Below are 27931 nucleotides of genomic sequence, written 5' to 3'. Positions count from 1 at the left end.
GGAAACAATCTTCATAACAAAACCTCTGACAAAGGTTTAATTACTCAAATTTACAAAGAGCTAAATTGTACAAAAAATCAAGCCATTCCCCAATTGGTAAATGGGCAAGGGACATGAACAGGCAGTTCTCAGCCAAAGAAATCAAAACTATTAATAAGCACATGAAAAAGTGCTCTACATCTCTTATAATCAGAGAGATGCAAATCAAAACAACTCTGAGGTATCACCTCACACCTAGCAGATTGGCTAACATGACAGCTATGGAAAGTAATGAATGCTGGAGGGGATGCGGCAAAGTAGGGACACTAATTCATTGCTGGTAGAGTTGTGAATTGATCCAGCCATTCTGGAGGACAATTTGGAACTATGCCCAAAGGGCGATAAAAGACTGTCTGCCCTTTGATCCAGCCATAGCACTGCTGGGTTTGTACCCCAAAGAGATAATAAGGAAAAAGACTTGTACAAGAATATTCATAGCTGCATTCTTTGTGGTGGCCAAAAATTGGAAAATGAGGGGCTGCCCTTCAATTGAGGAATGGCTGACCAAATTGTGGTATATGTTGGTGATGGAATACTATTGTGCTCAAAGGAATAATACAGTGGAGGAATTCCATGGAGACTGGAACAACTTCCAGGAAGTGATGCAGAGTGAAAGGAGCAGAACCAGGAAATGATTATACACAGAGACTGATACACTGTGGTACAATCGAAGGTAATGGACTTCTCCATTGGTGTCAATGCAGTGATCCTGAACAATCTTCAGGGATCTAAAAAACACTATCCACAAACAGAGGATAAACTGTGGGAGTAAAAACACCGATGAAAAACAACTGCTTGACTGCAGGGGTTGAGGGGATATGATTGAGGAGAGACTCTAAATGAACACTCTAATGCAAATACCAACAACATGGAAATGGGTTCGAATCAAGAACACATGATACCCAGTGAAATCGCATGTCGGCTATCGGAGAGGTGGGGGGAGGGAAGAAAAGAAAATTATCTTTGTTTCCAATGAATAATGTTTGGAAATGACCAAATAAAACAATGTTAAAAAAAAACTTTGTTCATCTGTTTATATAATATGCTTGTAAATTCATATGTTAGTATTAGTGATTTTTTCAAAAGGGTCTTATGCCTAATGAAGCAATTTCTAGGCACTTACAAGGATTTTCCTAATTTGAATGAGTTGGAAAATGGCAGAGAAGGGGAAGCTGGCCTCTGTGTCCACAGCTAAATTTTAGTTTCACACACACACACACACACACACACACACACACGTTTGGTTCCAGCTTAGTGATCACCCATGGTTTCACCTTGGATGAGTGGCCTTCATGACACTTTGCAAGAAGGTCCAGAATGAAATTCAAACTGGCTGGATTTCCACTGGAATAAAATCCACTTCTGTTCCCCCTTATTATCCAGTCCCTTGCTTCTGATATCTGTGAGCATTTTGTTCCATACCTGGACCTGCTCTCTTTTTCTCTTCTCTTCCCCAGTTCTAACTTCGAGTCAGACCAAGTACATATTGGGTGGGAACTAGATCATTTCTGAATCTGGAGACTGTGGGGGGTCAAAAAGCTAGGGTGCAGGGGGGGACAGGAGTAATATGTCTTGATGGGATGAGAAAGGTGACAAGGAGAAAGGATGTCAGAGAAAAAGCCTCAGTTCTCTCATCTCTAGGTGAAAGGGTTTGAAAGCAGCTGGATAGCTCAGGGGATTGAGACCCTGAGACAGGAGGTCCTGGGTTCAAATATGATCTTAGACACCTTCCAGCTGTGTGACCTTGGGCAAGTCATTTAACCCTCATTGCCTGGCCCTTACTGCTCTTCAGCCTTGGAATCCATACATAGTATTGATTCTAAGGCAGAAGGTAAGGGTTTAAAAAATGGTAAAATGAAAGGGTTGAACTGGAAATGTAAGTCATTGAGGACAAGGTCTCTCCATCTCACTTTTTCTCTCTGTATCCCCAGCACTCAGCAAGATGCCTAGTACACAATAAGTGTTTAAGACACACTTGCAGACTGACTCATTCTAGCTCTAAAATTCCAGGGTACTTTTTCCTAAATCAAGGATTTTTAACTTGTGTTTCATGACCTTTAAGATGTCTTCCTTCCTTCTCCTTTTCTCTCTTTCTTTTCCTTCCTTCCTTCCTTCCTTCCTTCCTTCCTTCCTTCCTTCCTTCCTTCCTTCCTTCCTTCCTTCCTTCCTTCCTTCCTTCCTTCCTTCCTTCCTTCCTTCCTATCAATACTAAGCATCAGTTATAAGGCAAAAGAGCAGTAAAGGTTGGCACTTGGGGGTTTAAGTGACTTGTCCAGGGTCATACAGCTAGGAAATGTCTGAGGACACATTTGAACCCAAGATCTCCCATCTCCAAGACTGGCTCTCTATCCCCTGAGCCACCTAGCTGATACTTAAATGGAAGGGTTGGATTGAGGACATTTTTAAAAAGTGATTTGCCAAGGATCACACAAGGGTAAGTGGTTGAGGACAGATTTTAACTCAGATTTATCCTGACTGCAGGTCTTGCTCTCTACCTACTGTGCCACCTAGTTTCCCCCTCCTCCCTCCATAACTGTTTTTCAATATCATTGGCTTCCTTTGGAACCCAGAGATTTCACCAAAGTGTTAAAGGTGTCCATGATGGAAATGAGATTAAGAACTCCTGACCTGTAGGATTGCTGCTTATGATTTGCAGTTTCTACCTTGCCAGCTACTCTCAAGAATTCCACTTGCTACATCCAGGTTTGCTTTGCCAACGTATCTCCAAAGAAAGGCATTAAAATGACAGCTGAAGACTCATCCCTTGTTTCTTTGACACTTGAGGGCTGCCAGTTTTTCTGCTTTGGGGACCACAGACCCAGATGTGGACTTACAGCTGTGGAGAACCGGGATGCCAGAGTCATTTCCAAATTCCCTTTCAGGCCCACGAGGGAAGGCACCAAGGTTAATAGTTCTTTAATGTCCACAAACACCTTCCAATGCTGCCAGAGAAAGAACAAAGAAGACATTAACCCACCTGTATATATATGTACCTAAGACACAGTTATCAACCTGCTATGGCAGGAGCTATAGAATGCTGGACTTGAAGACAAGACAACCTGGGTGTGAATCATACCTCAAGAGCTTATTAATTCTGCCTCTGCTGTTTTGCCTGGTTTCAACTCTATGGAACAAGATGCCCATTCACCAGGTACTTCCTCCTTCTCCTCCACACCCCAGCTTTCCTGGCTCCTTTTGTGTGTTATCTCCTCCCCAAGCCCCATGTAAGCATCTTGAACTTTGGGGCTGTCTTGATAACTACCTATTGGATTGAAGGGTATAGCACATTCAGGGAGGGCTAGCTCTGTGGCATGAGGGCTTGCTGAGCCCTTTTCAGGGCTGTTCATCCACCTTTGGTATCTGCTTTTCACCCAGATCTCACCTGTGGCTCCAAGAAATGGTATCATACGCAGCGGCCACAACCCGGTAAAAGTGTCCCAGTAGACAGGCTAAATCAGGTTGAGGGTAACTGACAGGCCTCCAACCCATCACTGAGTAAGGGGGATGTCTAAGCTAGACATGTGAAGACTTCCTCTGGTGGAATGGGCAGAACAATTTGTTCCAATGTCCATGAAAGTGGCTGAAGCAAGCATTGTGGAGCACTTAGAGCTTGGTCAGGCATCAAAGATGCCCAGATCATCCATTGCATCTTGGACCACTGCCAATCATTCTGACTTTTGTCTTGCCACTGTATTTTGATGATTCTGGAAGAGAGTGAGGCTGATGACTTTGTGCAACTCTGCCTCACTTAAATCCAATTCACTTGAAAGTCAGGTCAAGACATCAACTTTGTGATGTCATTGTTCCTCTTCAAAAATGAAGGATGAACAACAATGGAACCCCAACCAAGCCACTTTACCTCTCTTTGCCTCAGTTTCTTCATCTGCAAAATAAGAGGTCAGGATTAACGGCCTCTGTGGTCCCTCCCAAAGCCACACCTATGATTTTATGATTTCATAAACTTAAAGTATGTCACTTCCCTTCTCTTGAGTCTGTTTCTCCAGCTGGAGCATGCTATAAATACAATACTGTATGATGATGAAATATTTTCCCACCCAACCTCATCCTCTTCATCCCTCCTCTTTCCCCACAATCCGAATGTTAAGAGTTAGAACAGACCTCAGAGGCCAGTGAGTCAAATTTATACCTGAAAAATGATCCCTCTTGCAAAACACCCTGAGGTCACCCAGTCTAGACTTTCAGTAAGAAAGAACCCAGTAGCTCCCAAGGCAATCGAATCCATTTTTGGACAGCTCACAGTATTAGGAAAAGTGTCATGCAAGTGGGACCAGAACTCCAGTGACCTGACTGAGCCCAAAACAATCTCTGATCACCTAATATTTAACTGCCCCAACTTGCCCTAGAAGTGAAGAAAAACACTTGAAATATTAGCTTGCAGGGGTTGAGGAAAGAATTTAGGAATTCTCAATCTCAGAGGTCAGCCGCTGCTCAGAGAAAGAACCACAGATTCCCTCAGTGACCTCAGTGGAAAAGTGACTGCAAACATCTGCCCAAAATAGAAACTCAATTAGAGCCAGCAGCTTCTCAGCACTTTTAATTAGCGGGCAGATTGCATCCTAAAGGCTGGGGGCTCTAAAGGAGATGGGTATGAATAAAGTGCTTCTGGAGATTAAGAAAGGGATGATGAAAACGGAAAAGTTGAAATGGGTTAAGGGAGAATAATATTAAAAAAAAAGGTCTTTAATCCTGGAAAAATCAAGGTCAGAAAACTAACCATGAAGACAACCCACATTCCTTTTTGAACACTCTGTAGTGCCTGACACTATTGACCATCTTCTCTTCACTGGGTAATGATGACCCTGATCTCTCTTGGTTTTCCTCCTACCTCTCCAAGCTGTCCTCCTCAATCTCCATTGCTAATCATTCATGTCACGCACCCCAACTGTGGACATATCCCCAAAGTTCTGAGTTCTCTTCTCTTTTTTCTCCACCATCTCCCTCTTGATGAATAGATCACTTCCAATCAGTCTGAGGCAGCTCGGTGGTCCCAGTCCATAGAGCTCCTGCTTCTGCCCCCTTCACGTCCACTGGAACAAACTGCTCTTGTCCACCTCTTCACATGCAAGGAAAGACAATCCCCTCCCTCACTGATGGCTCTGAAGCCTGCTGTAGCCCATCAACTGAGATGGTTTCCTGGGCTGAGGTTGCTGTGCCTGCTACAGCTTCTTGGAGCCATAGTGAAATAAATACTGGATGGACACCAAAGGTAGATGAGCAGTCCTGAGAAGGACTCAGCAAGTCCTCTCATCAGAGGTACCATTCCTCCTTGAATAGCTGAACACGGATCCCTCCATCCACATATATGTACACATATGTTATACATATACACATACATACACATCTTTATATGTATACACTCTCCGATAGACCTTATGCTCCTTGAGGGCAGGGAGGGTTTTTTATATTCTTAGTACCTGGTACATAGTAGGCATTGAGCAAAAGCTTGATAATTGACTGATTCTGTGGCTACAGCTAAACTCTATTTCTACACTGAGAAACTGCCTGGCAGAGAGTCAGAATTTAAGTCAGGTGCATCTGAGTTCAAATCTCACCTCCAGTTGGGTGCCCCTGAGTAAGTCACTTAACCTCCCTCAGCCTCAGTTTCCTCATTGGTAATGATCTACTACCTACATACATGTGTATGTAATGATACAGATACCTCTGGGCATAATACCTGCTTCACTACAAAAGAGTTGTGAGGATCAAAGGAGAAAACAGCTCAAGGGAGCTCTGTGGACCTTAAAGGAGCACAGAAATAGGAACTATTATAATTATCCTAGCCCTGCTTGGAGAACCTTCTCCACGTCTGAGTGCCCAGAGGGCAAATTCAAGCTGTCTGTGAACCCCATTTATGGGGGAGAACTGAGGGAGAAAGCGCTTGCTCTGGCCAGCCGGACAGAGGCGTGGGGCATGACAAAATGTTGTCGGGTGCTGGGAAGAGGGAGAACAGAGCAGCTCCCTGAGTGCCAGCTCCACACACGTGCCACATCTTCGCCAACACTGTCCTGGGCCATCATCAGGCAAATCACAGACGTTTAGGACTGATGGGCTCGAAGAAATCAAGTCTAAACATCACCCCACTAACTTTGCAGAAAGAGAAACCAGGGTCCAAAAAGACGAAGGGACACGTGGCAAAGGGGTGTCCAAGGGCCATAGGAGAGGAGGATCACTTAGGGAAGCCCACCTCAGCTGGGGGAGACAAAACTCAAGGTACCTGTCTTCTTACGGGGGAGCTAAGAGCAGAGCAGGTTTCCTACAAGTAGGAGAGACAGACTTGCAGAAGTTCTTATGGGCAAGGTCCCAGCGGACCCCTAGCATGGAACACTGGTGGATCTCTAGGTACTGCACTTGAGGGAAAGGCATTTGGAGGGAGCTACCAGCTGAGATCCCAAGCTTACTCCCCACCCTGCTGCTGGTTGGCTCTTCTCTGGCTTGGGCATGACCAGAGGTCAGAAGAAGCAGCCAGGGCTGACATTGAGAATATGTCACCAATTCTGTAGGCTCACAGTCCATGTTTGCTGTTCTGTCAATTGGTTCTATCTGACTCGTGGTGATCCTATTTGAGGTTTTCTTGGCAAAGATACTGGAGTGATTTGCCCTTTCCTTCTTCAGGTCATTTTACAGAGGAGGAAACTGAGGCAAATAGGTTCAGTGTCTTGCCCAGGGTCACATAGAATCTGAAGGTGGATATGAACTCAGGCCAGGCAGGGCTTTGTTCAGTCAAGTTGTTTCACTCATGGCTAACTCTTCATGCCCCCATTTGGGTTTTTTTTGTCCATGTACCAAACAGCAACTCTTCTGATGGGTATTTAACCTGTTCACCATCAGACTCCAGGGACTGACTTAACAACTTAATTTATATTCTGACCAAACTGGCCTGTTTACTGTTCTGTGAACAAGGAGTTCCTTCTCTGTCTCTTGAGTGTTTTGCATAGATTTTCTCCTATTTTTAGAAGACTCTCTGTCCTTACCTCTGTAGCTCAGAATCCCTAGCTCCCTCCAAGGTTCAGCTGAGAGGCCACTTCCTACAAGAAGTCCTACCAGATTTATCCCAGTTATTAGAGTTTTATTTAAATTTGTATTTGAGAGACAGCATGGCATAGTGAATAGAGAATTCGACTTAGGAAGATTTGGGTTCAAATTCTGCTTTTGCCCCAATACTGACTATAGGACCCTAGGGAAGACATTTAACCTTCTTATGTTCCAGGAGAGTCTCTACAAATTGTAAATTCAGGGGAAAGTGTAGATCAATCTATATTGGCAGAGGAATTTCCCTATACAGAAATCCAAACATTGATTTTTTTCAATTACATGTAAAAACAATTTTTGACAGTTGTTTTCTGCATTTTAGGGTTCAGATTTTCTTTTTCTCTCCCTCCCTTCTCCCCACCTCCCCAATGCAGCAAATAGTCTAATATAAGTTATACTGCTAGTACATTCATGTAATATATATTCACAAAATGATTTTTAAAAATTTATTTTCTAGGGGGCAGGGTGGCTCAGTGAATTGAGAGCCAGACCTAGAGACAGGAGGTCCTGGGTTCAAATGTGGCCTTAGACACATCCTAGCTGTATGACCCTGGATAAGTCACTTAACCCTCTATTGCCTAACCCTTACTGCTTTTCTGCCTTGGAACCAATACATAGTATTGATTCTAAGACAGAAGGTAAGGGTTTGAAAAAAAATTTTCTGTTTTCATATTATTTCCCACTCCCAGAAGAAAAGAATCTAGTTGAGGGATAGGAGATCTCATTTTTGTTTTTGTATCTGCAGCACTTAACAGTGTCTGATATACAGTGGGTGCTTAATAAATAATAATTGATTTGGGACTAGATAACACATCAGAATGGAAAATTAAAATCACAGCACTGAAAATAGAGGCATCAAGGTATGGTTGAGGGAAAGAAAACTCTGCTCGCTTAAGAGTGAGGAAACAAGGGGGCAACTGGGTAGCTCAGTGGATTGAGAGCCAGTCCTAGAGACGGGAGATTCTAGGTTCAAATCTGGCCTCAGACACTTCCCAGCTGTGTGACCCTGGGCAAGTCTTCTGCCTTGGAGCCAATACATGGTATTGACTCCAAGACAGAAGGTAAGGGTTTAAAAAAAAAGAGTGAGGAAACAAGGGCTCTAGACCAAGCTTTGTGACTAACTTGCTTGTGTGACTTTGGACCAATCAACTTACCCTCTGGGCTAAGTTTGTCTGTGAAATGAGAGGGTTGGACAGAATGATATCCACCATCCCTTTGGTCATTCCTACATTCTATAATAAAGTGATCAGGCAGCTGAGTTTAGGCAAAATAGTGGTGTCTACTTCTTATCCTTTCTGATATGGATTGTGGGCTATATATATCAAGAGCTGCAAAACTGGGAAATTAATGAAGTTGGTTACAGTATCACAATACAGAGTTCTTCCTTCCTTTCTCCCCACCCTCTTCTTCTTTCCTTTTTCCCTTTCTCCTTTCTTTTCTTCGTCTTTCTCCCTTCCTTCCTCTTTTTTCCTTTCCTTTCCTTTTCTTTCTTTTCCTTTCCTTTCCTCCTCCCTCCCGCCCTCTCTTCCTTCCTTTCCTCCTCCCTCCCGCCCTCTCTTCCTTCCTTCCTTCCTTCCTTCCTTCCTTCCTTCCTTCCTTCCTTCCTTCCTTCCTTCCTTCCTTCCTTCTATCCTTCCTTCCTTCCTTTCATTCCTTCCTTCCTTCCTGATTCAGATAAGCAATCAAATATCAGTCCTCAGTAACAGAAAATTTGAGAATACAGATGGAGGGGGGAAGTGTTGATAGATATAAGAGCAACTATATAGAGTCATAATTGTGCTTCATAGCACATTCTAAGGTTTGCAAAGCACTTTGGAGATGGTGCCTCACAACAGTCTAGCAAAGCACGTGCTATTCTCGCCCCCATTTTAGAGAAGAAGAAACCAGGGCTCATGCCAAAAAAAAAATTAAGTGATTTGCCCAGGGCTGCCCAGCCAGTATCTGACATGGGATTTATACCCAGGTCATCTTGACCCCAAATCTGATACTCTTTTTGCTTTGCTACCCTGCCTCTTTGATACAATATATTTTCTTCCTTCTCTCAGTCAACAATAATATTAATAGTTAACATTTATATAGCACTTTAAATATAACATTTTATTTGTTCTCTAAAATAATCCTGTGAGATAGGATTTTGCTATGGGGGAGAGACCAAGGATCGGGTTAATCCACTTGTAACATTGTCTACCTTAGGGCTTTCCCGTCTCTTTTTCCAGCACTCTATCTACTGCAGTGCTGAGAAGTCTTGCTAATTAATAAGCAACATTTATTAGGTACCTTCTCTGTGCCAGACATTGTACTAAAATACATAGAAAGGGGGAAAATGCACAAGAAGAAAGCCAGGAAAGGGCTACTTCTACTTGGAGACATATTTCTTTTTCCTATTCTGGCCCTCTCAATTAACATGGTCTACAGGTAGTCCAACCAGTCCATCATCTCTTCCCAAAGGGGCACCAGCAACAAAGCCCTGGGGATTTAGGACGAGGCAGAGGGAAAGCACCAAAAGTCCAGGGAGCTTGCTTACCAATGCTACTGCAACGGGCTGAGTCTAGGAAAAGAGTTTAGGACACTGGCCCCAGCATGACTGGTGTGTGTGAGGGGCCCTTGGCTCCTGTGGGAGAGATATTGCTGGGTCAACCTTAGTGACCTAGACCAGCAGGGAAGAATTCACCAAAGTTACATTCCAGAAATTGCCATACATACTTGGGCTTCATGTGCCACCAGGCCTGCAATCAACATGCCCATGCCAGAAAGAAGAAATGGAAACAGGACCTGGAGCAAGATGGAGCCAAAGGTCTCAGAGATGAATCCATTAGGGGACTTGATCACCTCACAGGAGAAGCCTCTCAGCTTCATCCCTCGGAAGCGGAACTCCATATTTATCTGGGTGACGACCATGGCTGGGCCCCTCACCCCATGCCCATGGGAGGAAGCAGGAGGAGAATCAGGATAGGAGGCAAGGCCACTTTCCTAGAGGTCAGAGCTGACAAGTCTCTTCCTCCCTCTCCCAAAGCGTTCGTTCTTCTCTGTTTCCAAATAAGGACACCTGGAGGATTCTCCCAAGAAGCCAGTTCGGGGACGGGGGTGAGTTCTCTGTTGGGTCTCTGTTCACGGGCACCGCACTGCAGCAGAGAGCTGTTTCGAATACCCCCAAATGGGGAGGTACGAAGTCCAAAAGCAAAGAGAGAGAGGGAGGGAGAGAGGGAGGAAGGGCCCAATTCTGGCTGACTTGGCGCCCACACTCACAGACTCAACACTGGTGGCTCACAGTAGTGGTACCACGTAGCTGTTGTGACAGGAAACCTAAAATCCTGGAGCCAATAGAAGAGGCTGCTGTCCTGCTCCCAGTCCAAGCCTTAATTCTCTCCCAAACTCTTTAGGACAAGAGCCTCGCAAGGTGAGTCCACTCTGGACTCTCACTCTCTTTTCTGCAGGGAAGAGGAGGTCATGAGAAGGACCCGGGAGGTGGGCGGTGACTGTTTCAGTGGGTGGCCTCTTCTGTTGGTGGGAAAGGTTGAGGAGAAATTTCATCTAAGAGCCAGTTTAGACCAGCTCTAAGTCTTCCTCACTGGGCTTTCGTGCCAAGGAATCGGAACAGGCTACAAGATCCCAAGAAGATAAAGAATGCCCTTTATGTCCTCCTATTCATCTTCTGATTGGTTGGTGAAGGCCTGAGATCAGATGCCCAGTGATTTTCTGTTTAGAGAATGTGGTTCTCTCTCCTGGCCTCAGAATCATTGGTGCTGGTGATCAATCTCTGAGACTTCTCCCAAACAGGATAGCAGGCTGCTTCCTCAGCTCCTAACACCTTGTACCCTTCTAAGCTAGTGTTCCCTCCATCTTGGTATCAGCTGGGCCCAAGAGCTGGAAGGTCAGAGCTGTCAAAGGACACCCTGACCAGTTCTATTGTTTGGTGTCTCCTGTTCATTCCAAAGACTGTGTGGAATGGAATGCCCAGTCCCGGTGGGACCTATCAGAGGAGGCAGGAAGGAACCAGATGCCAGGAGAGGAGGCTCTGGTGTTTACTGGAGGGGCTGGCCTCCAATCTGACCTCTTCCAAAAACACAGCTCTCTCCATCCCACCCCTCTACTCCCAGCTCAGGTCCATGGAGGCGATGGATGGGACAGCCCTTTGGGAAGTGCGGAGTAACCTATAAATGAAAGGGGAGGAGTCATTAGCCTCTCAACCCCACAGCCCTTCAGGGAAGGACGTGTTATTAGGTGCTCCAGGTGAGTAAATGACTCTGAAGCATCAGATGACATCTTCAGAGGTAGAAAAGACCTACCATACACCAACGTCCATTCCCTCACTCCGTCCTACATGTCTCCGACAAATTGGAAAAGAAAGATCTACTTAGCCAGTGGAGATACAAAGACAAAAATGAAAGAATGTCTTTTCCCATTAGGCATCCCATAAATACAAGCTATGCCACATGGGGCCAATTAAGTTGCTGAATTTGCCTATAACACTCATCCAATTTCCCCAACTGGTGGTCCTTCTCATTCCTCCTGCCCTTTCTAAATGGTTCTTTGTTTTCATAAGAAACTTGGTTGTCAATAAATCCCCCAGAAAACATTCACTAAGAGTTTCAGTGATATAATAATAATAATAATAATAATAAAATAGTATTTATATAGCTCTTTGAAGTCTGTAAATTTTTGCCCAGCACATGGTAAGCACTTTAAAAATTCTTGCCTTCTGACTTAGAATTGATACAAGTACTGATTCCAAAGCAGAAGAGCAGTAAGGGTTAGGCAATGGGAGTTAAGTGACTTGCCCAGGATCACACAGCTAGGAAGTGTCTGAGGCCACCTTTGAACCCAGGATCTCTTGTCTCTAGGCCTGGTGCTCTATTCACTGAGCCACCTCCCATAATAGGCACTCAATAAGATCTCCACTGATTGAAAAGTACTTTACAGATACTATTTTCCCTTCACAATAACACAGGGTATTTTAAATCCCCAAATTGAACTAGAATGGCTTAGGAACAGATGATTCAGTGGCTATTTGGGCTAGAAAGCCTTCTCCTGCATAACCTGTCAAATCATTCCATGCAACCTAATTATGGCCTCAAAGGGACTACTTACCCATTTTTTCCTCTTACCTTAACAAAATCCAAAAACATTCCAGCCACGGTCATTCCCACACCTGCAAGTACAAATGGAAGGAGCGCTTGCAGGAAGATGGTCAAAGCTGTTTCTTCTAGAGACGTTTCGGTCTCGAATGGATATCTCTTCTGGGAGGTCCATGGCACATCTTGGGTGGAGGGATGCCCTGGGCTCTCCCCTCTGGACTGAAGCTGCTTCTCACTCCCCAGCTGCCCTTCTTTCCTTCTCTGCCTTGCCTCCTCTCCTCTCATCATGGGTCACTTTGAGGTCACTTCATTCATTCCCTCTGGGACTACGGGAAACAAGATAAGAAAAGAGTTTCTTAGAAGTTATCACAAAACAGAAGTTTTATACTATCAACAAAGCAATGGGTTCAAATCAAGAAAACATCTAATGCCCAGTGGACTTACGCGTCGGCTATGGGGGGTGGGGGGGGGAGGAAAAGAAAATGATCTATGTCTTTAACGAATAATGCTTGGAAATGATCAAATAAAATATATTTAAAAAAAAAAAAAACAGAAGCTTCATTTCAGAGGTAAAAGAAAGGTGTATGGGGGCTAGAGGAAGAAAAGAAGGCCCAAAGAGGCAGTAATTTGTTCAGGATCACAGAAGTAAGTGACAGCCATACTTTGAACCCAGGTCTTCTGATTCCAACTCCAGGGTTTTCTTCAGTACAGAAACCCATGGGCTCCTTTAATTTTACACTGATGAGCCTGAGTCTCTTGGTCTAATAATGCCTGATATTATTAGCAGAGTGTTTTTTATGCTTTTTTAAGTCTCCCAAGGGCAGTTAGGTGGAACAGTAGATAGAGCACTGAGCTTGAAATCAGGAAGACTCATCTTCATGAGTTAAATCCAGCTTCAGACATTGACTGCTATGTGTTTTTGGGCAACTCACTTAACCCTATTTGCCTCAGTTTCCTCACCTGTAAAACAAGCTGGAGAAGGAAATGGTAAACCACTCTAGTATCTTTGCCAAGAAAAGCCCAAATGGGGTGAGGAAGAGTCAGGCATGACTAAAATGACTAAACAAGTCTCCCAAAGTATCATTTTACCAGGATTCCATAACAACCCCAATCTAGAACTATGATTTCTAACAGAGCTGGGGAAAATAATTTTAGGAAGTCCCTGAAATCACATACATACAATTCAGTAGAATCATAGGATCACAGCTTCCTTTTCCATATTCCACTTCTCAAATTCTATCCACAAAAATGGACTATTCTCCATACTTCCCCTTTTCTCTGCCTTCTCCCATCTCCAACGGACTCCCCCCAGCTTTCACCTATCTCCCTTTAATATTCTTCCTTTCAAAGTCCAGCTCATGAAACTATGGCCAAGTCTCTTCCCCAATGCCCAAAGTGATCTTAACTTCTCAAATATCTTTTTTTCTTGTTTGTTTGTTTTTTTAATGAACCTAATCATCAAAGCTCAAATCTTTCAATGTACAAAGGACAAAAAGAACTGTATGTGAAACGGAATTTCTGTAACATGGTTTAAATAGAATACATTTAATAAGGTAGTAACAACAATATCCTGTCTGTGCCTTCCTTGTATTTTTGTTTAATTAATGCTCTTTTCTTCCCTTCCTTTCTTCCTTTTTTTTGCATTACATCTTTGCCCTTTTTACACTCTTTCCTACATTAGTTATTTCTATGTATTTCCTATATTAGTTATTTCTATGTGTCTCCCCGAAAGCTTATTTGGGAGATTACATGAAAGTCAGGACTATGGCAGACTGTTCTGTACACCCGTAGGGCCCCCTAATCTCAGTGCTTTAAATGTAAGTAATAAAACAAAAATTTGTTAAATTTGCTTCGGTCTCTCATGACTATCCTGCAGACCTGGGATTCACTCACTCTTTAACTCTGCCCTCTTTGGACCCTGAATCTCCTTCAAGAAGTAGCTCAAACATCATCTTCTACAGGAAGTCTTTCCTGATCCCCCAACTGCTAGTGGATTTTCCAAACTTGTCCATCACTCCTTCAACTTCCTCTAGCTCCCCTCCCCTCTTAGATGACAACTACATCTCATATTTGACTTTAAAAAAAAGTGACTCTCACCAAGAATTCTCTCTTCTCCCTTCCTTATTTCTCATCTCCCCTTTCACCTGTCTCACATGAAAAAGCGGCCCTTCTCCTTGCCACAGGAAGCCCCTCTACTCTTACAAGGGACCCCTTTCCATTCTGTTTTCTCTAGGAGATTGCTCCACTCTCATTCCCCTTCTCTCATCAATCTTCCATCTCTACCTGATGACTGGCTGTTTTGCCACCTGCCTATAAACAGGCCCATGTCTCTCCCATCCCCACTTGATCTTGCCCTTCTTGATAGTGAGTCTTCTGTAGCTCTCCTCCCTTTTGAGGTTAAGCTGTCTGTAAGTCATTTCCTTTCCTTCTTCCCATTCTCTTCTTAACTCTCTCCTGCCTGGCTTTATACCTTCATCATACAACTAGGTCCTCTCAGGCTCTCTTGCTTCCACAACTAAATTCTGGAATCCAACCTGTACTTCACCAGGAATGCCCAAGGTTTGACTGACTCACCCAAGACCACTGCCCCACAAGAGTCCCTCCCTATGGAGCCCCAGGGCATGGCAAGAAACTGAGGAGAAAAACATAGCCCTGGTCCCATTCAGGTTTCCAACCTGGTGAGAGCTGGACTTCTTCCTTCCTGAGATTTAAAAATATTGGAACCAATAGGGGCTCATCCAACAATTTCATCTTTGTTTGCTTCCTTTAATAAAACTTAAATGTGGTGGTTGAGGAAACAAAGTTACCAACAATCTCAGCCTTACCTTCTTGCCTTCTGTTTTAGAATCAATACGAGTATTGATTCCAAGGTGAACATCGGTAAGGGCTAGGCAATTTGGGGTAAGTGATTTGCTTAGGGTCACACAGTTAGGAAGTGTCTGAGGTCAAATTTGAACCCAGAACCTTCCATCTCTAGGTCTGGCTATCCCTCTACTGAGACACCTAGCTGTCCTCACTCCATGAATTTTCACGGGCTCTTGTCAATATTTTGAATTCTCTCTCTCCTCATCACTACCCTGTGGCTTCCTTCAAGTCTGTTAAAAGTCCACCTTCTACAAGAAACCTTTCCTGTTATTTCTTAATCCATCATTGGGGTTGTTATTCACTGTCTCCCACAGTGCCCGGCACATAGCATGTGTTAAATAAATACCTGTTGATTGAGTGATGGCAGGGAGATAAGCATTTTCCTGGGGATCAGCCTTCAGCCAAAGGAGTGAAGTTTTCATAGCAGACTTTCAGGCGTTAGTGAATAAGTGGAGAAGACCCAGAATGGGCAGAGACCTTCTTTATGCTTCCATCCCATCCCATAGCAAGCTGTGGTTATTTATTCCATGAAGCTGCCTCTGACTTAACAGGTCATCTTGTTCATCTAACCCTTCCTTCAGAAGTTCTACTGCCTTCAAGAAACCTTCCCTCCTGCTCAAGCCTGGCAGGACTTCGTCCCTCTCTGAACTCCTATAGCATAGACAGTCCAGGACACCCAGTGAGAGCTTTGGGGCTTCAGAGAAGAGGGAGCTCAGTGAGGTAGAGTAGGCAGATAGATAAGATCAGACCTCCATGTACTTTCCTCCATCAGCACGAGAGAGAAGAACAGGAAAGGCATGCCTAGCAGGAAACAGGATGAGCTAAGGTGCAACAAAGGATGCTGGAGAAAGTGAGACACCTGCCAGAGGGGAAGGGGTGAGAAAAGAGGAAGAACAACTCGGGGAAGAATGGCTTGGACCCAGACCAGTGAATAGTTATTTATGAAGCCCTGGGCTAGGCACTGAGGGTATGCCACACAAAGAATGCCTCCAGCATTCTAACCTATTGAAAAAAGAAGTGAATTTGACCTTATTGTCCTGGTTTTACTTTCGTGGAGGAGATGAATGAGTTGCACATTAACTATCTGAACTACAAGGACTGTAGAGATCATTTAGTCCAATTTGCTCATTTCATAGACACCATGGAGGCCCAGAGAGGGGAAGCTGCTACCTTGTCCTTCATCAACTCATTCAACTGTGCATTATGGCTTTCTTAACCTCTTACTAGGCTGTAAGCTCCATGATGATAGGGACTCCCTTATCCAAACTTTGCACCCCCCATTAGACACCAAGTACACTGCTCTGTGCACAATGGGGTCTTGATAAACATATATAGAGGGCCCCTGGGGAGCACAGTGAGTAGAGTGCCAGGCCTTGAGTAAGGAAGACTCAAGTTCAAATCCAGCCTCAACACTTACTAGCTGTCTGACCCTGGGCAAGGCACTTAATGAAGGAAGGCAGGAAGGAAAGAAGGCAGGAAGGCAGGAAGGAAGGCAGGAAGGAAGACAGGAGGGAGGGAGGGAGAGAGGGAGGGAAGGAAGGGAGGAAGGAAGGAAGGAAGGAAGGAAGACAGGAGGGAGGGAGGGAAGGAGGGAAGAAGAAAAGGAGGGAGGGAAGAAGAAAGGGAAGGAGGGAAGGAAGGAAAGAATGGAGGGAGGGAGGGAGGAAGGAAAGGAGGAAAGGAAGGGAGGGAAGAAGAAAAGGAGGAAAGGAAGGGAGGAAGTAAGGAGGGAGGGAGGAAAGAACAGAAGGAGGGAAGGAAGGAGGGAGGGAAGAAGAAAAGGGGGGAGGGAAGGAAGGAAGGAGGGGAAGAGGGAGGGAGGGAAGAAGAAAAGGAGGGAGGGAAGGAAGGAAGGAGGGGAAGAGGGAGGGAGGGAAGAAGAAAAGGAGGGAGGGAAGGAAGGAGGGAGGGAGGGAAGGAGGGAAGAAGAAAAGGAGGGAAGGAAGGGAGGGAGGAAGAAGGGAGGGAAGGAAGGAAAGAGAAGATGGAGGGAGGAGGGAAGGAGGGAGGGAGGGAGAGAAGAAGAAAAAAAGGAAGGAAGGAAGAAAGTAATGAACGAATGGAGTTGCCTCATTTCTGAAATGAAGTGTTTAGATTAGATGACCTCCAAGTCCTCCTGGATTTATGATTCTCCAGTTAACTAGCTTAGACAGCTAGGTGCCCCAGTAGATAGTGTCAGGCCTGGAATCAGGAAGACTCATCTGTCTGAGTTCAAAGGCAACCTCAGACACTTAGTAGCTGTGTGACCCTTGGCAAGTCACTTAACTATTTGTCTCAGTTTCCTCATCTGTAAAATGAGCTGAAGAAGGAAATGGAAAACCATTCCAGTATCTTTGCCAAGAAAACTCCACATGGGGTCAATGGAGAGTTGGACACACCTGAAACACCACCACAATAAGACTTCATTAGGAGGATTAATACAGATAAGATTGGAAAGGTAAAGTGGAGGGTCTTAGAGGGAGTGTGGGCTTTCCCAGTAAAAGATACAGACAGAGCTACTGAAGCATTTGAATAGGAGAGACAAGACCAGATCTTCAGGTAAGATTAGCCTGGTTGTGATATGAAGGCTAGAGCAGAAGGGGAGAGAATGGGGGTGAAAAAACCTATAAAGAGCAAAAGGAGTCCAGAGAAGTAGCCTCAAGGGTCTATAAGAGGGTGGTAGAATAGGGCAGCTAGGTGGTGTAGTACATTGAATGCCAGACCTGAAATCAGAAAGATCTGACTTTAAATCAGGCCTCAGATACTTCTCAAGTGTATGACCCTGGGCAAATCACTTAACCCCCCCATTGCCTAGCCATTATCTCTCACTTTTCTCCCTAAGTAAGGATTCTAAGACAGAAGACATGGGTTTAAAAAAGCAAGCAAAAAACAAAGGTTTCAGTCACATGTGAAATCAGAGACCCTGGACCTCAGTTTTCCCTTCTGTAAAATGAATTGTTTAGATTTTGTTGTTATGATTCATTTGGGGTTTTCTTGGAAAAGATATTGCAGCAGTTTGCCATTTTCTTCTCGTTTATTTTTACAGATGGGGAAATCGAGGCAAAAAGGGTTTAGTAACTTGACCAAGATCACATAGCTAGGAAATGTCTGAGGTGGGATTTGAATCCATGAAAAATGAGTCTTCCTGACTCCAGGCCTGGCACTCTCATCTACTACACCACCTCACCTAGATGAGTGGTTCCTAATTTTTTTTCTATATTTTTGTTCTAAGAACCTTTTTAAACAAACAAACAAGTATTACAAAGCCCCCTTCAAACAATACTCATAATATTCTTTGCAATTATTTACTTCTTAAGGTGCATTAAAGAATTTTTACTATGAATCCACTGGACTAAGATGATCAAAAATGTTTGTTCTAGCTCTGAATCCCATGAAGGTTGGAATCCTGCATTCCCAGAGGAAGGTTCTCCATTTAAGGCTTTGCCAAATTAGTCAAGGTTCCCTGAATGCCACCTCATTAAGGGACAAAGCTACTTTTGTTGGCCTACTGGAAATCAGGCTGGAGTCTCACAGCCCATCCAGACATTTCCTTAATAAAGGGGATCCCATGACATCTGTGTATGCAGCCCTCGTGGCCCTGCATCTTTAGTATGTGGTGTTGACAGACACGATGGAAGGGACCAATGGAACGAACATCACCTAACCTGTTTTTTCCTGGGATGATGTAGGGTTAGAAAGAAAGAGACAGCTGCCCCTCTTCCTTCATTCTTCCAACACTGACCTTGAGGGTCCAGAGGGGGAAAATTTGGCCAAAGCATCCTTCGCTCCTAAAAGAATCAGGCAGAAGTAGCCTTAGTCATAAATAGCATAGGGTGTAGCTTTCTTGGTGTGGTTTCAATGGGACTGGAGTCCTGATCCTCAAAGAAACCTCTCCCCTAGCTACGAGCCTAAAATAATTCTCCCTAGTCTTTTCTTCATGGGTAAGAGGGAGACAAGAATGCAAAAGAGGGAGTTTGGGGACTGACACTGACTCCAAGTATTATTAATAATAACAACATTAAATAGTGCTTATGAGATTTATGAAACATTTTACAAATATTATGTCATTTGATATTTACAACGATCCAATGAGGTAGAACACTATTATTATTCTCACTTTACAGATGTGGAAATGAAAATAGATGTTAAATGATTTGCTCATGGTAATACAACTCATAGTCAATAGTTCATAAAATTAATTAAATGTCTACTATGTGTCAGGCACATAGTGCTAAATGCTGAGGATGCAAAAAAAAAGACAGTTCCTGACTTCAAGGAGATTGTAATCTAATGGAGGAAGATAATATACAAAAGCAAACTGGGGAAGGGGAGTGGCAGAGGGTACTGTAAATTGGAGATTTGAACCCCAGATTTCAATTCCCAGAAGTCCTTGGTAGTTCCCAGAATTCCCTATAATATCATCCTGAGTCCTCACCTGAGTGCGAGAACACAATTTGTATTTAAACTGACTCTCTGCCTACTTTGCCTTCTCCCTGCTTCCGCTTCTAAGCACAGGCATCTCTCAAGATGTAGTAAGTGAAATTGAATGGGCTTTTCAGCCCTCCTAGACCCCTGCTTTTCTTATTTTGTATTTTCTTTATTTCGTAATCTTTAATAAACTTCATAAAATATAATACTTTTGGCAGAGAAACTAATTTTAATTGTTACAGTACCTAGAACTGGACACAATGTTTAGAACTGGTAGGATAAAAGGGAAACAACTGGGAAAAATTTTTACAGGGAGTTTCTCTGGTAAAGACCTTGCTCCTCAAAATAGAAAGAACTGAGTCAAATGTTTAAGAATACAACTCATTCTCCAATGGGCAAATGATCAAAGGATATTAATAGCCAATCATCTGATGAAGAAATTAAAGCTATCAATAATCATACGAAAAAATGTTCCAAATCCCTCTTGATTAGAGAAATGTAAATTAAAACCACTCTGAGGTAATGCCTCACCTACCAGGTTGGCCAATATGACAGTAAAGGAAAATAATGAATGTTGGAGGAGATGTGGAAAAACTGGAACGCTAATGCATTGCTGGTGGAGTTGTGAACTGATCGAACCATTCTGGAGAGCAATTTGGAACTATGCTCAAAAGCCTATAAAAGTGTGTATACCCTTTGATCCAGGAATCACATCCTGCATCCCAAAGAGATCTGATAAAAGGGAAAAGGACCAATTGTGCAAAAATATTTATAGCTTCGCTTTCTGTGTTGGCAAAGAATTGAAAACTAAAGGAATGTTCTTCAAATGGGGACTGGCTGAACAAATTGTAGTACATGTTGGTAACAGAATACTGTTGTGCTATAAGAAATTGCACACAGGATGACTTCAGAAAAAGCTGGGAAGATGTCCAAGACCTGATACAAAATGAAGTAAGCAGAACCAGGTGAACACTGTATGCAGTAACAGCAATATCATGGGATGATCAACTGTGAAGGACTTGATTATTCTCAGCAATACAGTAATCTGGAATAGTTCTTAAGGACTTATGGAAAAGAATGCCATCTGCATCCAGAGAAAGAAGTCAAAATGTAGATCAAAGCATGTGATTTTTCACTTGAGTTTATTTGTGTTTTTATTTGGGGGTTTTGGTTTTATAAGAGTGTTCTCTTACAATGAGGACTGTAAAAAATAAATTATATTATATTTATATTTTATTAATTAAATTATATTTCTAATAATAAAAATATTCTCCATTTTTACAGGACCAATACGGAAGTTTACCTTGCATAATAATACATGTATAACCCAGATCAAATTGTTTGCCATTTCTTTGAGGGGAGCGTGAAGGGAGGGAGAGAATTTGGATCTTATAAGTTTGGAAAATGTAAAATCGTTATTATATGTAATTGGGAAAATAAAAAATTTTAAAAAAAGAACTGGTGAGTACAGAAGAATTGGCTGGAAGTTCTGAGCCTTTATAGAAGATTTGGGGACCAGTTTTTGCTCCACCCTCCAATTCTTTAATCAAGTCTAGTTGTTTGTTCATCTTTTCAGTCTTGTTGGTCTCTTGGCGACTTCATTTGGCAAAGCTAGTAGAGAGGTTTGTCATTTCCTCTCCAGCTCATTTTATAGATGAAGAGCTGAGTCAAACAGGGTTTAAGTGACTTGTCTAGAATCACACAACTAGTAAGTGTCTGAGGCTAGGATTTAAACTCATGAAAATGAGTCTTACTGACCCTAGGTCTAAAGCTTTAACTATGGCACCATCTAGCTGTCCATCTAGTCCAGTTAGAAGCCACTAAGTAATACTACCTAGCTGTCCAGGGTGAGTGACTCATTTTCTGGAGAGAAAGAGTGAAACAAGAAGAGATGGATAAAGTAAAAACTAGATCTTGAGTTGGAAGGAATCTCAGAGTTTATCTCCCTCCCTCATTTTATAGCTGAGGAAACAGAGCACCTGAAAGGCTGTGATTTGTCTAAGGTCACACAGGTAAGAAGTATCAACGGCAGAATTTGAACCCAGCTCCTTTGAGTCCAGTTTTAGCATTCTTTCCTATTATGGGGAAACTCATTCCTAGTGTTGTGGGAATCATATCCATGAGGAACGAGAAATCAAATGAGGTTGCCAAGCATCTTCAGACTTCCTTTTATGTCCAGTACCTCATTTGACCCTTATAACACCCCTGGGAGGTTGGGCAGGGGATTCCATCTATTATACAGAAGAAGAACCAGAGAAGTAATAGTTACCCCCAAGTCAGCGGTGGAACCCAACTTCCTTGACTTCCTGTTCATTACTCTACCCATATATCTCAGGGAATCCTTTCTGGGCTCCTCACACATTGTTGGAGCTCAAGTTTAGAATGAAGCAGGAAGGAAAGCCACAAAGCATGCTAGGAAAAGAACCTGGTTTGGTTGGACCTTTGGTTCTGAGTCTCATCGTGGGTAACCTTGGGTAAGCCAACTGGCTTCATCGGTAAGATGTCTGGGGTTAGACTAGGTGACTTCTCTCAGCTTTTATGAAGCGAATAATGATGAATGAATTAGAATTCTAAAATCCCCCCCCTTCCTCCTGGAGAAGGGAGAGGGGAGGGTGGGAGAGAATTTGGGTCTCAAAATGTCAGAAAACATGCTGAAAATTGTTTCTAGATGTAATGGGGGGGGGGGGAAGGTGGATAGAATAAAATATTACTGGAAGGAAAAAAGTTCTAAGTAGAATTTGATTTCAGAGGGGTCAAGCCCGGGCATCCATGTTGACTTAGGCGACACAGAACAGCTGGCTTGGGTCTGATTACTCATATTTAAGTCAGCAAACACTGAAGCTTCCATTACAGATGGGCGAAGAAGGCACACTGCTTGGAGCTGGGGATATAAGGATGAAAAACACACCAGTTACAGTCAGTCTCTTAGCATTTACTATGTCAGCACGTATTGACTAATAGGGACAAAAATACAAAGAATGAAACAAGAAGCTTACATTCTAATGGGAGACAGCCAGATGGTACAGCAGACTTTGGAGCCTGGCAGACCTGAGTTCAAATCCTGCCTCAGATACAGAGAGTTGTGTGCCTGTGGACAAATTCCTTAATTTCTTTCAGTCTCAATTCTTTCAGCAGTAAAACTGGAATAACAATGGATTCACTTCACAGGACTGTTGTGAGAATCAAATAAGATCAGAGAGGAAAAGCACTTTCTAAACCTTACAGCAATATATGAATGTTAGCTATTTATGTTTAATTATAGGCAGAAAAAACACAAAACAAATAGGAGGTGGTTAAGTGACATCTAATGAGGATGGTGGGTAGCTAGGTGGTACCTTGGATAGAGTGCTTAGTCTGGACCCAGGAAGACTAATTTTCCTGAGTTCACATCTGACTTCAGACACTTACTAGCTGTGTGACCCTTGGCAAGTCACTAACTTTGCCTCAGTTTCCTTATCTGTCAAATGACCTCAAGAAGGAAATGGCAAACCACTCTAGGATCTTTGCCAAGAAAACTCCAAATGGGGACATAACTGAAATGAGGGAATGACAATGAGGATGGTACTAGGACAAGAGACAAATATGATGCAAAGGCAGAATATGATCAGATCAAAGGAAGAAGTCTAGACAAAATGGTTTAAGAAAAAACGAGAAGGGTAAGGTTGCTTTCATTGAAAAAAGGAGAGAAGCAAGCAAGGAAGGAGATGTATAGGAAAGGGAAAAGAAATCCCAAATACTGTCTTGGGATCATAAGCAAGTCTTATAATCTCTCTAAGCCTCAGTTTCTTCTTCTGTAAAAATAGGAAAACTAGAATCAATAGACTCAATCTCTCACAAATTGATATGCTCTAACATCATATCTGAGTTAGGCTTTGAAGAAAAAAGATTTCAATGAGCAGACCTATAGGAGGAAGCCTCAATTTCAGGCAAAGGAGACTTCCCTAAGGCAAGCAAGAAGAGGCCAAAGAGGGACTCAAGAGTCCAATTTGTGGAGCAAAAAGGAAGGAGTCAGATGAAATAAATCTATTAAAGTAGGCTGGAGCCAGGCTCTCCAGATGGCCTTAGAACTAGGATCTGAAGTGCCACTAAAGTGCCAACATTAGGAATTCACTGCTTTAGATCTAACATCTTGATTGCCCACCTTTGAGGTTCCCCTTTAACAAGCAAAGCCCCCTGGGAAAGGATTATGCTATGATTGCATCAAATCGCTGTCTCTCAGAGAAAGGAGGGAATAGAGGGAGAGAATTTGGAACTACAATTTTTAGAAATAAATGTGAAAACCATTTTTACATGAAATTGGGGGAAAATATGATTAAAAATGAAAAAAAAAGGATTAAACTAGCAGGCAACCATTATAGGATCCATTTCTACTAATAAATAAGGAAGACAATAGAAATAGAGGAAGTTTGGAAATCATGAATTCCCCAAATGAGTCTGGGGATGAAATGATTTATCTAGGGTCACATGGGTTGAGCCGAATAAGCGTTCTGATATTTTATCCAGTGCTTTTTTAAATATCCCAATAGTACTGATGAGTTCATGCAGGTTCTGCATAGCTAAGTAAGTGCCTGCCCACTTTGGGGCTGGCAGAACAACGACTTCAAACCCAGGCCTCTGATGACCAGTCTAGGGCTTTTACAAGACATCCCATTAGCTGCCAACACCTAAACATAAAGCATTTTATTGGATCCCTTTACCCTTGCACTGGCTGGGGCCGCAGAGGTCCCCAGGGTGCCCCAGAGAAAGGGAGTCTGTTAGGGGAAGTGGCGGGAATCGCACTAAGGAGAAAAAGAATCAGATAATAGATGTGTAACCACGAGGAACTCATGGACTCATTTTGACCACCCTCCTCCCTTTACAGGAAGGAAACCCGGACTCCGGGAAATTAAGAGCTTCTACCCACCATGGGAACGTCAGAGCCTGGTTCTAATAAATCATTTGATCCAAAATCTTCATTTGACGGAGGAAATCGGCCCAGTACGTAGTAAGTAGCGGCGGGAGGATTTGAACTCGATTCTTCTTACCCGGAGCATTTTAGCACTCCCTGTCTCCCCGTTCCTTCTGCCCCCCAGCGCCTCCATCTCTCAGGCTGGCCAAGGATGCCCAGCTCCCCAGCGCCGGTGCCCTGTCGGAGCCCCGAGACCCAGTTCACCCGAGCTACCCCTAGTCCTTCCCGAGGACACTCACCGAAACTTCCGAGGACACTCACCGAAACTTCCTCCCTCCGCTACGGTCGGCTCGAGGAGGCCGCTGGACAACTCCCGCAGCTTCCCGGCTCCAGCTCCCGCAGGTCCCCGAAGTGAAGGTGGTTGCGGGGAGCTCCTGCCGCCTGCATGCGGGAAAGGGTTGGGAAAGCACCCTAAACTCGAGCCCGAGTCCGCGGCCCCACCCCTGCCCCCGCCCCCATCGCGCGTGGGGCCACGGGAGCTCGCGCCCACATCACCGGCTCGTCCCCCCGGTCTCAGGCTCGGCCCCGCGAAGCGGCTCTGAACCGAAACGGGAATGTCGTCGAGGAAGCGAAGAGAGCAGCCCCAAACCACCGGGAGCCCGGGGAACCTCCGGGAGGACGGGTGGCGGACGACAGCCTACAGAGGCCTGCCTCCAAGCCACGCCTGGCAGCCAGCCCCGGACCTGCCTCCGGGTTCTCCCGCCCACCGCTCCCAGGCTGGGGCTGGGGCTCCCCAGGCTTTTCCCTTGGTTTTAGACAGACGTCGCCCCGCCCCTCCGGCCTGGGGAGGGAGAGCGGGACGCTGGCGCTGGCCTCTTCGGCCTGATTGCCATAACCTTGACTCTGCTCCGCCCAAGCCCCGACCCCTGCACCTTGTTTGGGCCCCGATGGCCCCTGGGGCGGGCAGCTTGAGGGCCAGGAAAGCCGAGGGGCCCCTCTTGGAATCCAGATGTAAAATGCATAAAGTACAGCCCGGAGAACTGAGAAGGAAATCGACTAAATTCAAATACAATTAGTGAAAAATAATTATTTTACCTTCTCCAGATGAAGAGGTTCTGAAGCCTTCCCGAGGCCAGGTTTCTGCCAGGGGCCACCCTGATGGGAGCCCAGTTCCTCAGAGCAGAGGCCCCCAATGAAAAGTGCCTTCTTGCTTGCACACATTCATTCAACAGCATTTTACTAAGCACACCCTAGGGACCTGGGAAGAGAGCAAGCGATAAATATTGATTAAATGGCTCCTCTGCGTCCAGACACTGCATTAAATGATGGAGATGCTAACATTAAAAAAGAGAGTGCCTGCCTTCAACCAGTGTACAGTCTAAAGATGAAGCATAAATTAGAGCGTGCCTCTCCTTAAGGAAGTGAGAGGTAGCAAGGGAACATAAAACATGGGACATAAGGGAGAGCCAAGCCTGAAAACAGGAGGTCTGGATTCAAATGTGGCCTCAGACACTTCCTAGCTGTGTGATCCTGGACAAGTCACTTAACCCCCAATGCCTAGCCTTTTCTAGTCTTCTGCCTTGGAACCCATACCTAGTATTAATTCTAAGACAGAAGGTAAGGCTTAAAAGTAAAAACATGGAGTGGATAAATTCATCAATGATAAACATGATAGTAATAGCCATCTCCTGCTAGGCTATGATTTCAGTGATAAAGGAAATGCTCAAATGAAGAACCTACCATCCCCATCTATCATTCTATAGTTCACCTTCCTTTTTCAGTCAAACCGCTAGTGAAAGCTGACCCCCTTTACTTCCTCTGCTTCCCCTTTAACTCACTTCTTAATGCTTTGCAAAGCAGGGGCTTCTCATTGCCTGCTAACTAAAGTCCAACCTACACAGGCATTCAAAACCTTCCATGTACAACTAAACACCTCATCAGACCTCCTTTCTATCTCCTGAACTTCAGACCCAATTTCCAACTGCCTACAGGGCCTCTCTTTCTGGATTTTCCACTGGAAGCTCATATTCAGCATGTCTAAAGCCAAGATGATCCTTTCTGTCACCTTTCTGCCTCTGTTGGTGGCATCTCCTTTCCCTTTGCCACCCATGCCCCAAAACTCAACATAGTTGCCTTCTCCTTTCTTTCCCTCAGACCAGGCACCAGGTCCTTTTTTTTTTTTGGATGGAAAAATTTTATTTAATTAATTTAGATTATTTTTCCATGGTTCCATGATTCATGTTCTTTCCCTCCCCTCCTCCCACCCCACGTTTCTCCTCCCACAGTTCTTCCTCAGGATGTGGATAGTGTCTTTCTCATAAGTCCCTAAGAATTGTCCTGGATTATTGCATTGCTGCTAGTAGAGAAGTTCATTACATTCAATTGTGCCACAGTGTATCCATCTCTGTGTACAATGTTTTCCTGGTTCTGCTCCTCTCACTTTGCATCAGTTCCTGGAGGTCGTTCCAGTCTCCATGGAATTCCTCCACTTTATTATTCCTTTGAGCACAATAGTATTCCATCACCAACAGATACCACAATTTGTTCAGTCATTCCCCAATTGAAGGACATCCCCTCATTTTCCATTTTTTTTGCCACCACAAAGGGCGCAGGTGCCAGGTCTTTTTAATTCTGTCTCTGACATACCAACCACTTCCTTTCTCTTCCTATTGCCTTTGCCCTCATCATCATCTGGACAGTGATAACATTTTAAGGCAGTGATAGTGAACCTTTTAGAAACTGAGTGCCCAAACTGCACTTTTATGCCAAATGTGAGCTGCCCCCATACCCTAAACAGGGGAAGGAGGAAGCACTCCCACTGGGATGCTGGGCAGAGGGGTAGGTAATGTGAAAAAAATGTCCTCAGGGATGCTGGAAAAAGGGGAAGGGAGCAGTCCCCTCCATGATACATGCCATAAATTAGCCAACATGGTTCTAGGATATATTTCCTCCTAAGGAAGTGATAGTAAAATCAATACTGGGTGAACACTAACAACTTGTAGCAAGGTGCAATGGAAAGATCAATGAATTTGGAGCCAAAGGACAGAGGTTCAAATTCTGACCCTACCACTTACTTTGTGACCTTTGGCAAGTCATTTAAATTGTCAGGGCCTTCAATTCCTCATAGGTAAAAAGAAAAGGTTGGACTAGATGATCTCTGTGGATCCCTCGAGCTCTAAACTAATGTTCCTATAAGTAGTTTTGCATAATGTTTTATCAGAGGTTCAGCATTGCTGAATAAATAGAGATACAGACTAGACCTGTGATATCACTGTTAAAGGGAATTCCCTGAGTGAACAAAGGGAACAAACCGTCTTTATCAAAGCAGGTCAGCGTGTTCTTTCTAACTTGAGAGTTTCCTAAAATACTGAGAAGTTGAAAGACTAGTCCGGGGCACACAGTCAGTCTGTGCTAAAAGTGGGACTTGAAACCAGGTCATCTTGGATCCTGGGATGCTCTCCTACTCCTTGGGCTACTCTCCTAAAATGTGTTCGTTTAGCCCTTCTTCATTTTACTTAACTAAGCATTGAAATCGACCTTCCTATTTACTTCATTACTGTTGTTATTGTTAATATTCCCATGAGTACTTGCATTTCCCTCCAAATAT

General features: G+C 43.9%; 1 protein-coding gene across 11 annotated transcripts in view; it reads right to left on the bottom strand.

Moving 5' to 3' along the window:
• SLC41A3 (solute carrier family 41 member 3) overlaps positions 1-25149 on the bottom strand; it is a 70965-nt gene extending 45816 nt beyond the window's left edge. For 2 of the 11 annotated variants that reach the window (XM_056804721.1, XM_056804718.1), the window contains exons 1-3: positions 24646-25117; positions 12195-12490; positions 2874-2981 (exon numbers count right to left, since the gene is read on the bottom strand). In XM_056804721.1, coding sequence (XP_056660699.1) covers positions 2874-2981; positions 12195-12452 — 366 coding nt within the window. In that variant the 5' untranslated portion in view covers positions 12453-12490; positions 24646-25117. Of the gene's footprint in view, positions 1-2873; positions 2982-9613; positions 9683-9792; positions 11236-12194; positions 12491-18673; positions 18797-24623 lie in introns of those variants that run through there. The other 9 variants (XM_056804722.1, XM_056804716.1, XM_056804717.1 and 6 more) reach the window with 9 other exon arrangements.
• Between the last annotated feature and the right edge of the window lie 2782 nt (positions 25150-27931).

Source organism: Monodelphis domestica, chromosome 7, assembly GCF_027887165.1.
Source record: "Monodelphis domestica isolate mMonDom1 chromosome 7, mMonDom1.pri, whole genome shotgun sequence".
Taxonomy (NCBI): Eukaryota; Metazoa; Chordata; class Mammalia; order Didelphimorphia; family Didelphidae; genus Monodelphis; species Monodelphis domestica.
This window is presented reverse-complemented; position numbering and strand designations above follow the sequence as displayed.